The 13,491-nt window shown below is 38.2% G+C and overlaps 1 protein-coding gene across 4 annotated transcripts in view; it reads right to left on the bottom strand.

Annotated features, from left to right (window-relative positions):
- Positions 1-3,313: 3,313 nt before the first annotated feature.
- The window catches only part of mapkap1 (MAPK associated protein 1), a 29,396-nt gene continuing 19,218 nt past the window's right edge, over positions 3,314-13,491 (bottom strand). For all 4 annotated transcript variants that reach the window (XM_055198121.2, XM_055198122.2, XM_073861070.1 and 1 more), the window contains 6 exons: positions 13,047-13,156; positions 8,459-8,566; positions 8,219-8,359; positions 6,386-6,523; positions 4,672-4,769; positions 3,314-4,584 (listed from right to left, as the gene is read on the bottom strand). In XM_055198121.2, the coding sequence (XP_055054096.1) occupies positions 4,462-4,584; positions 4,672-4,769; positions 6,386-6,523; positions 8,219-8,359; positions 8,459-8,566; positions 13,047-13,156 (718 nt within the window). In that variant the 3' untranslated portion in view covers positions 3,314-4,461. The remainder of the gene's footprint in view (positions 4,585-4,671; positions 4,770-6,385; positions 6,524-8,218; positions 8,360-8,458; positions 8,567-13,046; positions 13,157-13,491) is intronic.

Here is a 13,491-nt window from a genome sequence, read left to right as displayed (position 1 = left end):
CTGGTTTGCTTGTGAACTCCAGCTAAACCAGCACCAAACCAGCATTAGCAGCAGCATCCCATGCTGGTCATACCAGCATATGTTGTGTTTTGGTGCTGGTATGCTGGTGAGCACCAGCTAAACCAGCAAAGACCAGCATAATTCCCATGCTGGTTTGATGCTGTTTTTTTTCAGCAGGGTAGTTTCATCAAAGTCTCCTTTTCACAAACTGCCCTGAAACAAACGACAAAAACTTTGTCTATTAATCGACTGTAAAGAAGATGAGAGTTAAGAAATGTAATTTCACTTTGAGCAAACTCGATCTCCAGGTCTCATTTGTGTTACACATCTTTCACCTCTAGATGACGATCAGCATCTAAAAACATCAGCAGCGAAAACCAATGAATTAAAGTTAAGTTTAATGCTTTAATCAGATCGTTTTGAGCAAAACTATTAATCTAAATTAATCTGTCACAGTCTGTTTTACTGCTGTTAAACATATTGAAACATCGAGTAACACTAGGTTCACTAGAAGCCACAATCAGAAATCACATAACATACGTGAGATAAAGCTTAAAATACACATATCATGAAAATCAGACTTTTTTCATGTTTAAATGCTATAATTGTGTCCCCAGTGCTTTTATCAACCTAGAAAATGTGAAAAAGATCAATCCAGTAACTTAGTTTTGGTAAACCATTCTCTGTAAGCATGTGAAAAAATAGCTCAGTGAAATCTGGCTCCCATTGTGATGTCATAAGGGGATCTTATTATAATAATACCGCCCCTTAATCTGCACTATCCAACCACAGCACTGACATTTCGTGCAGAGAGAGAGAATAATTGACAGCACAATTAAGTTTTAATTTCAACAAAACACCATTATGGGGATCAGTGTTTGCATTTCATCAGCTCATTTGCATTTAAAAGGACAGATTTTAAACGGCACATTTTTGCTTGCACCTACAAAGTGGCCATTTTAATTTTTAACACTAATATAATAAATTATTTTTTATTATATTAGTAATATAATTATTTATTATATGTGGAGTATTTTGAGCTAAATGTTCTCTCTGGGGACACAAAAGATTTATTTGACATCTTAAAAAAAGTTTTGTAAAATGCCCCCTTTAAGAGGTTTTATAAACAAATTTTAAAATAGACAAACCTTTGAATAAAATGTTTTGTCAGTTTGATGAAATATATCCTAAAGGTTAACAAGGCAATATACCAAACTAGCATCAAAACAATTGTACTCTAAAGAAACATGAACGTTGTGTGAAAGGCAAACTAACATGAGGTGAGAATCCAGAGAAACAAACAAACATTGAGACAAATGTGAGGAGATGTGAGAGACCAGCGAGAGAGGAAAACGAGCTCCTCCTTCAACAAGAACTGAGAAAATCCTTCAGTCTTCAGCTTCAAGCCTGTCACTCTGAATTAAGTTTATTGTGCCGATATCTTGGGGTATTTTTAACCAGTGTCTATCTCCGTTTCCCATGGAGGGGCAGAAAAAGATCTCTCAGGGGCCACAGCTGCTGAAGAACCCAAGAGTAAGACAGCTGATGTCTGGACCACAGAACCAAATGAAACCAACATTAATTCATCTGACTAAAGATGCTTGAATGGTTCTTCACTGCGATGCCATAGAAGAACCATTTTTGGTTCCTCAAAGAACCATTCACTCAAAGAATCGTTTAAGAGGACCTTTCTGAGTCAAAGGCTGGATTTACACTGCAGATCTTAATGCCCAAATCATTGTGATAAATTGAGAGATTGCTTAGGGTGAACTTATCCTTCACAGGGTTCCCACATCTCGGTTAACTTTAAAATCAAGGATTTTGTTGGTCCAATACCCTCAAATTCAAGGACATAATGTGGGGACACATTTCACATGAGAGCAAGGTTACATCGTGTTACTTTGTAAGATACATTGTTACAGTTTTCATATGTCAAGCACAACTATGCAAAAAGGCATTTTGGTACGGCCCAAAATTCGCATTTAAAATATATAAGCATTCAAAACGAACAGTTTGGCATGTGTGCTAAAAAAAGTCTACAAAAAGTCCACCCCCTACATTGTGTGGATCCTCTGCATGAAATCACAGTTGAGACGCATGTACTAGTTCATATGCTGCGTTTACACCAACCGTGTTTAAGGCGGCAAAATCGCGTCTACCGCGTCTAGTTTGCTGCTTGAACAGTTTGAATGCATTCACGCGTCTAAATACGCTTCTTGTGGGAGGGACAAGTGCGATGCGGTTGTCTGTTTTGTATTTGGTAACCTTATTATAGGGGGAAAATAAACGACGCTGGTCGATAAATGTCACGTGACTCAAAAGTGAAATGTGTATTTACAACTTACCAGGTTGCCCAAAGTCCTCCCTGACACTCTTCCAAGCAAGGTCCTTTTTATTCCTGTCTCTATAGAAATAAGAACTTGTGTGGTAAAGCTCCGGTTGACTGCTTAAGGACAATATCAAGCGCTCCTTCATGTTGAATGAGTGACTCTGGGCCGGGCTGCCGCCGCAACAGCAAACAGGCTCCTGATTGGTTAATGCAGTGCGAAAATCCGCCAAAGTGAAAAATTTTCAACTCGGGCGTCAGACACAAATTTGCGTCAAGCGCAAAATGCACAAAAAGCACGATTCGTGCATACCGCGTCAGACGCTCAATTCGCACCATTCGAAGACCTCCAGATGCACGTCAACGCATCTTAACATTGAAATCATTTGCGCTTGACGCCTCTACCGCGGCTGGTGTAAACGCAGCATTATATGGTGAATGGCACATAGTGTACTATGTAGGGGACAAGAAATGATTGAGTCAGTGTAAATATGCTTTTTATTGGGGTGAATGAAGTCTTATATCGCATCAGTCTCGCGCAATCTGCTACAACGCATAAACATACTAGACTATGCCATAACAAAACGCTATTTGTTTCTTAAAGAAGGGGGGGGTCCTCTCGATAGTTAGTTCTGATTTAAGTTTCAGTTAAAATGACATCATCACATACAATAATGCATCATGTTTCTAGGCACTTTAACATAATGCAAAAACGTGCATACCAAACGTACATCAAGCAAGCTAGTATGCATAGGCCACAAAGTAGTGCACTGGAATGAATAATATAGAATGTTTTCTTGCATAAAAAAATGTAAGCACTATCAAGGACCTGTGCTTATGTATCTTTATTCTCAAAACTTTCCAGGGCCTAGACATTTTTCCTCAGATTGATAAACTTTAAAGGACCTGTGGGACCCTGCCTTCATGTCCCCTCAAAAGTGTGCACACTAAAACAACAGCAAGAAACAACACACCGAGGACAAACAGTACCGTAATTCAGTCTTTAATTAGAAAATCTACTTATATACAGTATACATGTACTGTAGCAAATATTGTTGATTCCATAGGCCGCATGACAAACCCCCCGTCGTCAGAACATTATAAATAAAGTTTTATTTGAAATGTCTATTCAGCGCTTCTCCCCATCACGGGAACACGAGCATCTATCAGAGCCGAACCGAGCGTCGCTCTGAGCCTTTGACAGATATTACAAAAAAATAAACCAAGATCAGACAATATGGCAGTGGGAAACCTGAGTCAGAACAGATTTGGATAAACATGCACCCTGAATCCAGTTGAATAAGAGCAGCTTTTAAAGTGGAGTTAAAGTACGCGAGTTTCTCTCAATGATGGAAAGAAACCCATCCGATCGGTCCAGAGAACAAACCTATCTCTGCACACACAGATGAAATAATGTTAGCTTTAACATTTACATAGAAATGTGCTGAAATACATTCCCATCGCAGCCCGAGAGGACCAACCAAAAGCCACGGCGTTTGGTTGCTTAATTTCGTCCGAAGAAATGATGATGCAGAGGAAAAAGCACACACATCACAGTAAAAAGTACAATTATTATCATATTTGATCATTAAAAATCTGTCATTCCCCTCTGTTGGTAAAAACGTTTTGAAGGCGACATAAAGTCCATATAGTTCAATAGCAGGCACTGAAGAACTATGGCCAAAGAGGGGTTTTTATCATTCCACCCTGAACGTGGTTACTATTTACATATTCATTATAAAAGAAAGCAATGCCTTTGCATCTCAGTGTACGATGCATGTTTTGATGGCTAATAGAGTTACGTGTGTGTGATTCTGTACAGATGGTTTGTAGGCAGTAGAAAGAAGTCTTTGATGCGGACAGCAGCTCGTTAAGTTCTCCAGGACCTGACGGATGTTTGTGTGGTTCTGGGTTGATGGCATTAATCGTTCACTAGTACATTCTCCAGTGACAGCAGAGAGCGGTTTAGTGCTCTGATATGATTGATACTCATCATCCAGACGATGATGTCTAATCGTTTCTCTTTCAAACATGTCCCTTATCTTTCTCTCACTCTTTTTTTAACCCATCCGTCTGTCATAGACGCATCTCACTCTCTGATTGGTTGAGACGGCGAGTCGATTCGGCTGTCAGCGCTACTGGCCCGACTTCTTATCTTTTTGAAAACTGAAGCTAGTGCGGCGGTTTAGCTTGCGTTGTTTCTGCGCAAAATAATCCGCCCTGGAAGTGCTGGCACGAGACTCCAGGATGTAGTTCACCTACGGGAGGAAATGACATAACTTCCTGTTAAGACATTTGCATAAAATAGGTATATATATATAAAGAGTGATGAGAGCAGAACTCACTTTAAGCACAATCTCATTGACTGTAGCAGCGTCACATTCAAAGTAAAGCGCTTTGTAGTCGTGGTTGCTTAGATATGTGAGCTTGAATATTGCATGATCTACAAGAAAAACATCAAGAAGGATCAGCATAAAAACAAGAACTGATATTACCTGAGAAACTTACAGTGATTTTTGTACAGCTAGAGACAAACTGAACTTAAGTTTTTCAATCTCACTTTCCACCTGTTAAATAATAGGTTAGCCTCACCCATGCCATGCCAAAGGGTAGTGATGGCCGCTTTCAAAACACTGCTTCATGAAGCCTCAAAACCTCATTGGTTCGGAGTTACTGTTTCAAAACATTTCAAAATTCTGATGGCTGCCACTAGAAGGTGCTGACGTTAAAGTGAACCCTTGAACGAGGATATCCTAGGGATGGGAAGATTCCCAGATTCGCTCGGTGCATCAGCATAATAAGTGAGAGCAAGGTTACATCATGTTACCTTTTAAGATACATTGTTACAGTTCCCTTTTGAGGGAACGCGTGCTGCGTCACTGTGGTGACACTTTGGGGACACCTCCAGGGGTAAGTGCGTCTGAATGTGTATATCAAATTCAACCAATGGTGAGGCTTAACGACAAAGACAGGGTGACGCGGGAGCCAGGAAGTATATCGCTATCTGAAATATTGCCAAAGACGGCGTTACAGGGACGCAGGAAGTATGACAAGAGAGACGCAGCGTCTCGTTCCCTTCTCATGGAACAACAGTTACATACGTAACCCAAGACATTTCATGTGTCAAACACATCTATGCAAAAAAGCATTCTGGTATGAATCAACATTCGCATACAGAAGATATAAGCATTTAAAGTGAACAGTTTAGCACGTGTGCTTAAAAAGTCTAGAATTTTTATGATATTATCCTACACTACACAGGGAATAATATGGATTTTTTCCAGAAAACTTCTTGCATAAAATAGATTCAAGCATTTTCAATAACCTGTATCTATGTATGTATATTTTCAAAAACTTCCCAGGGCCTTAAATTATTTTCCCCAGACTTCCAAGGATTTCAAGGACCCGTGGGAACTCTGATTTGCATTGTGATGCATCATTTCTAAAACAGATTTATTTCTGTAGAATTATTAGTAGATGCGCTATAGTTTTATTATTTAGAAAGTGACCAATATTTTAAGATTGCTTTCTTTAGCAGCTGAAGACCTGCGCATGTCATATTCACTAACAAGAGAAGTCTGGATCACCCACAAACCCAAACCTCACAAATACACTGACTTTACATTTCAACCAAAGTGTAATAAAGCAGAAACCACTTGAGCACTTTACAGTGTTAGAGTAAATCTGTCGCACCAGCGTGACATTGGGAGATCACAGGATATTAAACATGGGGTTTATATAACATCCACAGAGAATCTCCACAATCTCTGCACTGATTTGTGGGTTCGAAGACAAAACGTGCCAGCATGCTGCTATGTGGTTGCTATGTCCTGTGTATATTGATGCGTGACTGTTCTGGGTGGTTGCTAGGGTGCAGCTTTATGAACAGTGGGATAGTTGAAGTGGTTGCTAGGTGACGGATGATGTTCAGTGGGCCAAAGTCCTTTGAGGACCCCATCAGGACCTCAGGACCCTCAATAACTGTAAGTGTAGCTCTGATTGTGTGTTTGTCTACAGTAAGTACACACTTCATTGAGTTTAAGTAGAAGAAGGACTGACTTGGACTCTTCTCCTCCACCAGATCACAGGCACACAGCAGGTCTGAGTCGATGGAGATCGGCTTCTGTCGGATCCAGAACTTTGTGCTGGTCTTCTGATTGGTGACGGGATCGATTTCCACCTTCTCTCCAGATATTCCTGCGCAAGAATGAAGGCTTTATCAGAAAAAACATCAACTGTAGAGGTGAAATATATTTACATTTTTATATCATAAAGAAGGAAGTCCAGGTGTTAAAGATTAAAGGCTGTGTGATTTAAATATGAATGGAGAAGACTGGAATATAATAACACGTCTATCTCACGAGCACACACACAGCCTGAATGATGGATGTGACAGCTGGCTGTCATTCAGATACCATAACAAATAGCACACAAACATTCCAGCCTGTCAATCATCTGAAGATTCCTGAGCCAGAAAACGTGCTGAAATTGGGATGGAACTGGGAATGCAGGAACTGTCAGGTATGCATATTAAAAACACTGTTTAATGTGAGGACTAAAGTCTGTTCATAAGTGAAATCATATGAAATTGAGAAACTGCCACTATACTACACTTTGCTATGCTATACTGCCACTATAACATGCTATACTGCCATTATACTACACCAATACTGCAACTATACTATGCTATGTTATGCTATACTGCCACTATCCTATACAACAACTACTGCCACTATACTATAACTATACTGCCACTATACTATACTATACTATACTATACTATAACTATATTGCCACTATACTATACTTATACTGCAACTGTACTATGCTATGTTGTGCTATACTGTCACTAACCTATACTGCCACTATACTATAATGCCACTATGCTATATTATAACTATACTGCCACTACACTATAATTATTATACCACTATACTATGCTATACTGCCACAATGCTATACTACGCTAAACTAAACTATGCTATATTATACTGCTAATATACTATACTATAACTATACTGAAACTATACTATGCTATCCTGCCACTATCCTATACTGCAACTATACTATACTATACTATAACTATACTGCCACTATACTATACTTATACTGCAACTGTACTATGCTATGTTGTGCTATACTGTCACTAACCTATACTGCCACTATACTATAATGCCACTATGCTATATTATAACTATACTGCCACTACACTATAATTATTATACCACTATACTATGCTATACTGCCACAATGCTATACTATACTATGCTATATTATACTGCTAATATACTATACTATAACTATACTGCAACTATACTATGCTATCCTGCCACTATCCTATACTGCAACTATGCTATAATTTTTATACCACTATCCTATGCTATACTGCCACAATGCTATACTATGCTATATTTTACTGCTTATATACTATACTATACTGCAACTATACCTTGTTATGCTGCCACTATCCTATACTGCCACTATGCTATACTATAACTATACTGCCACTACACTATAATTATTATACCACTATACTATGCTATACCACTAGACTATAGGGATGCACGAAATGTTTTGCAATCAAAACTATTCAGTCGAAAATAATAAAGAAAGCATTTTCAGTGTTTCAAATAAGTGAACAGTTGGAATAAATTTTGCCGAACAACAACATGTTTAAGAAGTGATCGTAGAGCAACCTATGTGCAGCTCACTTTATACTGTAAATGCAGCAAACATATGCTGTTTGGAATTATTTTAAAATGTCAGATTTTATTTTGCACAGACATCTACTGATATTATTTTGTACAGTAGTAGACTCGGCATCAGTTAAACACATATCACATTCTCAGATGTTGGCAGAAGATATTAAAGAGTTTAACTGGGAGGATGTACCTAGCTGTACGTCAGTGGTAAAGCGGAGTTTGTGGATCATGCAAATCTTGAAGGACTTGTAGTGATGACTGCTCAACATGTCCTGTACCGTAGTGATGTCTATGGGTGGATCTTCCTCTGAGCTCTCCTCACCTCGAGAACCTGGACAATGACCGAGAAAAACAGAAAGTCAGATTGTTCAAACCCTAACAAGTGTTCAAAGATAAACCCTAGTAAGTGTGTGTTGCAGTGGTCACTCACTGTTTTCTCGGACTAAGCAGAACTCAAGTGTGTTCTGGTTCTCCAGCGTGCTGTCCAGATCCACCGCCACATTGGGTTCTGTCTGTTTCTCCAGACGATACATTGGACCTGAATATAAATGTGCCAGCATTTTTTTTAATGATTTTCACAAAAGTTTAATGCCTTCGAGACTATTTTCTTCTTTAAATATATAAACATACAATATATCAAATGAAAGAACATAATTTGTTCTTTTTTTTTTGAGTAAAAAGCTGAGATAATTGAATTTTTGTAAAGGACTTTTGTTAGAAATCAGATTGAGAGCGATCATCAAAACATACACAAAGTTTTTACTGTTTGTGGATCAGTGTACGCTTCAGTGTTTTATAATTTGGGTAAGAGCGACACCTAGTGGATAATAGTGGAAATATAGATTGCCGTGAAATATCGCCATTGGCAGGGAAGCGTTTTCTCTTAATTGACGAGATAACTTGTCAATGGCGGGAAAAGAGTTGATATATAACCAGATCTAAGATTAAACCATAATCAATCTTATAAAGCATTTAAGGTAAGGGTTTATAAATGAAACATGGCTCTGTTTATTTATTTTCAGAAAGAAAATGTCCAGCGGCAAAACCCAGACCTTCTCTCCAGCTTTAAACAAAGTAAAATCAGAACCAATACAGAGAAGCTGCCAGTATAAAACAAGCCAAAGACTCCAGGCAATATTTACCCTTTCACAAATAACATGCTCTCCAAAATGTCAAGAAAACCTTGGAAAGCTTGTGACCTCCACTGAGAGAGAAAGAAATGATGTTCACGACACCCTCCAGCTCAATGCAACACAACTACACAAGATGCCATTTTTGCATTGGCTGTCATTGCTTCTCATCCAATCAAGATTATAATAATAACCAGAAACATACATGCAACCACAAATCTCTTTATTTTGTGTGCCAATTAAATATATCAAGCCAAGTACTAAATAAAACATCAAATAATGCATGTCCTGAATATGTTTAGCATTGTCTCAAAGTGTTTTCCTAAACGCATGAAGAAACAGTGGCGCTCCTCTTCTTTAGTTCACACATCACCATCAGTCTGAAAGCACAGTCATCGGCTCTTTCTAAATGTCAGTAACATTTACTTCAGATAAGGCACATGTGAACCATTAAATCCTGCTTATCTGCTCCAACAGACCTACAAACCCCGAGACGCTCATAGTCATATTTTACCGTCTGCACCCTTCTTAGTGTACACACGTCTGTCATGATATACTTGCTCAGTTTAAAATGAGACATGTTTAAATATAGATCAAAACCCGGAGTTGATTTTATTATTTGATTATCTCAAAAACTTAGACTAGTATATTGGTTTATACTCATGAAGGCAAAAACCTCAAAAATTATTTTTCATTAGAAATTATTTTTTGTTAGCTGAAATTCAAGGCGATACGATGGGCAGCTTAATGTTGGAGCAAAAGAGAGGGTAACATCACAGACAGATTTGATGATGGGTGTCTTTGTTCCCACTGGGTAAATAAACAATCAATAGTCATCTAAATGCAGATGAGAGACTGATCGTCTTCTGGACCAGCACATCACATTCACTCAAATGTCACTGAAACACCATCACAGACCCAGAGAAAAGTGAGGACAACAAAGCCTTTACACAGGACATACGGTTTCACCGGAGCGCAGACGTGAAAGGATATTTTTGTCTATCAGTTCCAAACACCAAGAGGACTCGGTTAGCTGACTTACTGATAAAACAATAGCTGCTTTTCCATAACACTTTAAATTGCACAATGGAAACGCATCAATTTCGCAACAACTCTCATAAATCGCAAAAAAGTATTAACGCTCGCATGTGGTGTTTTTTTCAGGCAATTCAGAAACTGTGTATTTTGCAAATTTGAAATGGAAACAGTTTAATCGGATTTTCAGGTCACTATTATTATAATATAGTACATGTATAATTATTATTTATAAGAGGCTTTTCTTGCCAATAATGTTTGTATAACACTCCTCTTTTGATTTAAAATAACCTCCAAGAAACACCACATATGTTGTCGTTTCTTAGTATAAGGAGCTTTCCATGTTTGGATAATACTCTTACGTCTCCTTCAATTAAAGATAATGCCGTGTGTGGTGGATGTAATATTAGTAAACATACTAACATCAGTTGACGTGATAAATGACTTATCATGAGAGAAATTTTTTTTTTCAGTCGCTTATTAATGGTTAATGGAAACGCCATCATTTTGCAATAGTCTTGTCGACATTTAGAAAATAACGTTAAAGTTTTGCACAAATCTGCAATAGAAAAGCAGCTGTACTAACACCTCTCTCTTAATCCCCGTTTCATTTCCAGATAAAGTTGTCAGGGTATAAACTAAGGATGCACAGATACAACATTTCTGTGCCAATACTGATATCGGATTACTTCGCATGACTGGTACCGATAGATACCAATACCGTATTTTCCGGACTATAAGTCGCATTTTTTTCATAGTTGACTAGTCCTGCGACTTATAGTCAGGTGCGACTTATGTCAAAATTAATTCATACTGACTAACATGAACCAAAAGAAAACTTTACCGTCTACAGCCATGAGAGGGCGCTATATGTTGCTCCTGTAGCCTACCCCAGAAAAAAAACTGTTAACTGAAACATTAACTTAAAGACAACGGAGAAAGACTAAACAAACAAAATGACCCCCAAAAGAATAATAATTTTCTAAATAAATGCTACTTATAGTCCAGTGCGAATTACATATGTTTTTTCTCTTCATGACGCACTTTTTGACTGATGCGACTTATAGTCCAGAAAATACAGTAGTTTTGCTTCTTACTCCTTGTTTTCTAACGATTATGTTATGAAATCTAATAAAAAAATAATCACAAAGGATGAGTTCTGATGTGTTATCTGTCCCTTATAATCTGCCCTAATCGTCTGATTTTAAAAATCGTCTGATGTCTGACAGTGGAAAAAATTGCTTTTACCTGCCAAAACCGATTATAGGCCGATATATCGGTGCATCCCTATTATAAGTCAGGCGTAACACACATTGGCAGTGATTTAGACTATAAACAACACATAATTTATACAATATATAAAACAAAAGAAAGGATTTGCATTTTCGCAACAATTGAAGAAAATCCAGATCAATCAACATTTCTACTGAAGTCAAGTACAGAAAAATCGGCCTATTAAACAGTCCTTCCAGAAAAGTTTTTTTGTGATTGTTGCGGGCAAAAATCCTTGATCTTGTGGCATGTTTTCTTAAAAAATGCGATGGAATATGTGGGATATTTATGCAATGGAATTGCGGGAACTTGCCAAAATTGCGAGAACTTGCTAAAATAGTTTTTGCAGCTTTTTATTGATTTTCACGTCGCATAAGTACATCACTTCCTAACATTCCCATGACTACAGGGGACATGGCTGCGCATGTGTGAAGTAAATGCATATTTTTTCAACTTTATATATCTTATTTTATAAGATATATATGACTTTTTGCTATAAAAATACGGGTATTATGAAATCATGCAAGCCCTGCATATTTTGCGAGCAGAAATCTGTCATTTATGCGGCGAAAGTGCAGCGTATTTAAAAAATGTGGCCCCCACATAAATATACATTGAATCATGCGATCGCGTTTTTCTGGAGGGACTGATTAAAACACGGAGCTCATGTACATACAGAACTTGAACAGCACGAGCCCACGGTTCAAATACACTTCTTATACTGTTTGTCTTACGGCAGACCGCCAGCGCATAGCAATAGCAGAGCAAAGCGATCTCATTTATTTCAATGGAAGCTTGGTGACGACACGAGTGAAAATGACAATTGGCGACCAGATGGGTGTGTCCAGCAACGCAAGGAAGTTTAAATTTATTATGCAAATGATGAGCGATTTTCGGGAATGACTAAAAATAGGAGCAAATCAGTGTAGTTCACGTCATCCTTCCCTTGTCGGTTACTGGAGTGGACCGTACTCATTTATTTATGACAACCAGATAGAAACGCCATATTAAAAGAGACGGGCGACACACACAAGTCGCTGTTGGTCTGGACGAGGCTTTATATTCAAGAGGATCCACATACGCCATCATCTCTTCTGCCCTTCAGCCATTTGTTCTGTAATGCACCTCACACCATTAGTCTTCATCTGTGCTGCTTCTCATCTCTGAACGGGACTGTGGCTCAATATCTCCTCACCTCTCTTATCAAAGCCCTCCGCCTGGCTTATCACAGCCGTCAAAGGACCGATCCGTTACCTGTGACTTTTTGTATTAAACGCTCTGCTCTTATCAGATACGGCACCTATTCAGCGATGACAAATCGGAGCGGCACATTGCTACGGTTATCAACCTGATCACAGCCGACAAATTTAACTTCTTTCTCACCTGGAAACTGCAAACACGCATTTCAGTTTGACCCTCACTTTAAACACGCTGCTTATTCTGGTAGTTGGTTGTGGTTTTATGGAGCAGAAATACTAAATACATCCACATAATCTTTTTTAAACCCTCTCTGTGATCCATACTATTGTTGAAAATCCATCATTTTATATAAAATGTAAATGCATGTGTGAGATGTCTTACCTGAGCCTTTCTGTGAGCCCTTTCTCTTCTTAAGAGCCTTCTGTAAGATTTCCTTCATGCTCACTTTCAGACTATCCACTGGGATCAGAGAGAACCCATGAGCGGCGTTTCTGTGGGGTGACACAGGTCAAACAACAAGCACACTTTATAAATACTCAATTCATTTTATACAGAACAAAAACTATTGAATTATTTTTAAAGGATTACTCCACTTTCAGACAAAAAATCCCATGAATTTACTCAACCCCATTTTATCCAACATGTTTATGTCTTTCTTCCGTCGAAAATAATTTTTGGAGGAAAACATTCCAGAATTTCTCTGGAATATTCAATTCAATTTTATATATATAGCGCTTTTCACAATTGGTAATTGTTTCAGCTTTACATTAATAGAAGCAGAAAAAAAACACAGAAAATGTGACAGATAGCATAACATAATACAGAT

The sequence above is a fragment of the Misgurnus anguillicaudatus genome, chromosome 22 (genome assembly GCF_027580225.2).
Source record: "Misgurnus anguillicaudatus chromosome 22, ASM2758022v2, whole genome shotgun sequence".
In the NCBI taxonomy this organism is placed as follows: Eukaryota; Metazoa; Chordata; class Actinopteri; order Cypriniformes; family Cobitidae; genus Misgurnus; species Misgurnus anguillicaudatus.
This window is presented reverse-complemented; position numbering and strand designations above follow the sequence as displayed.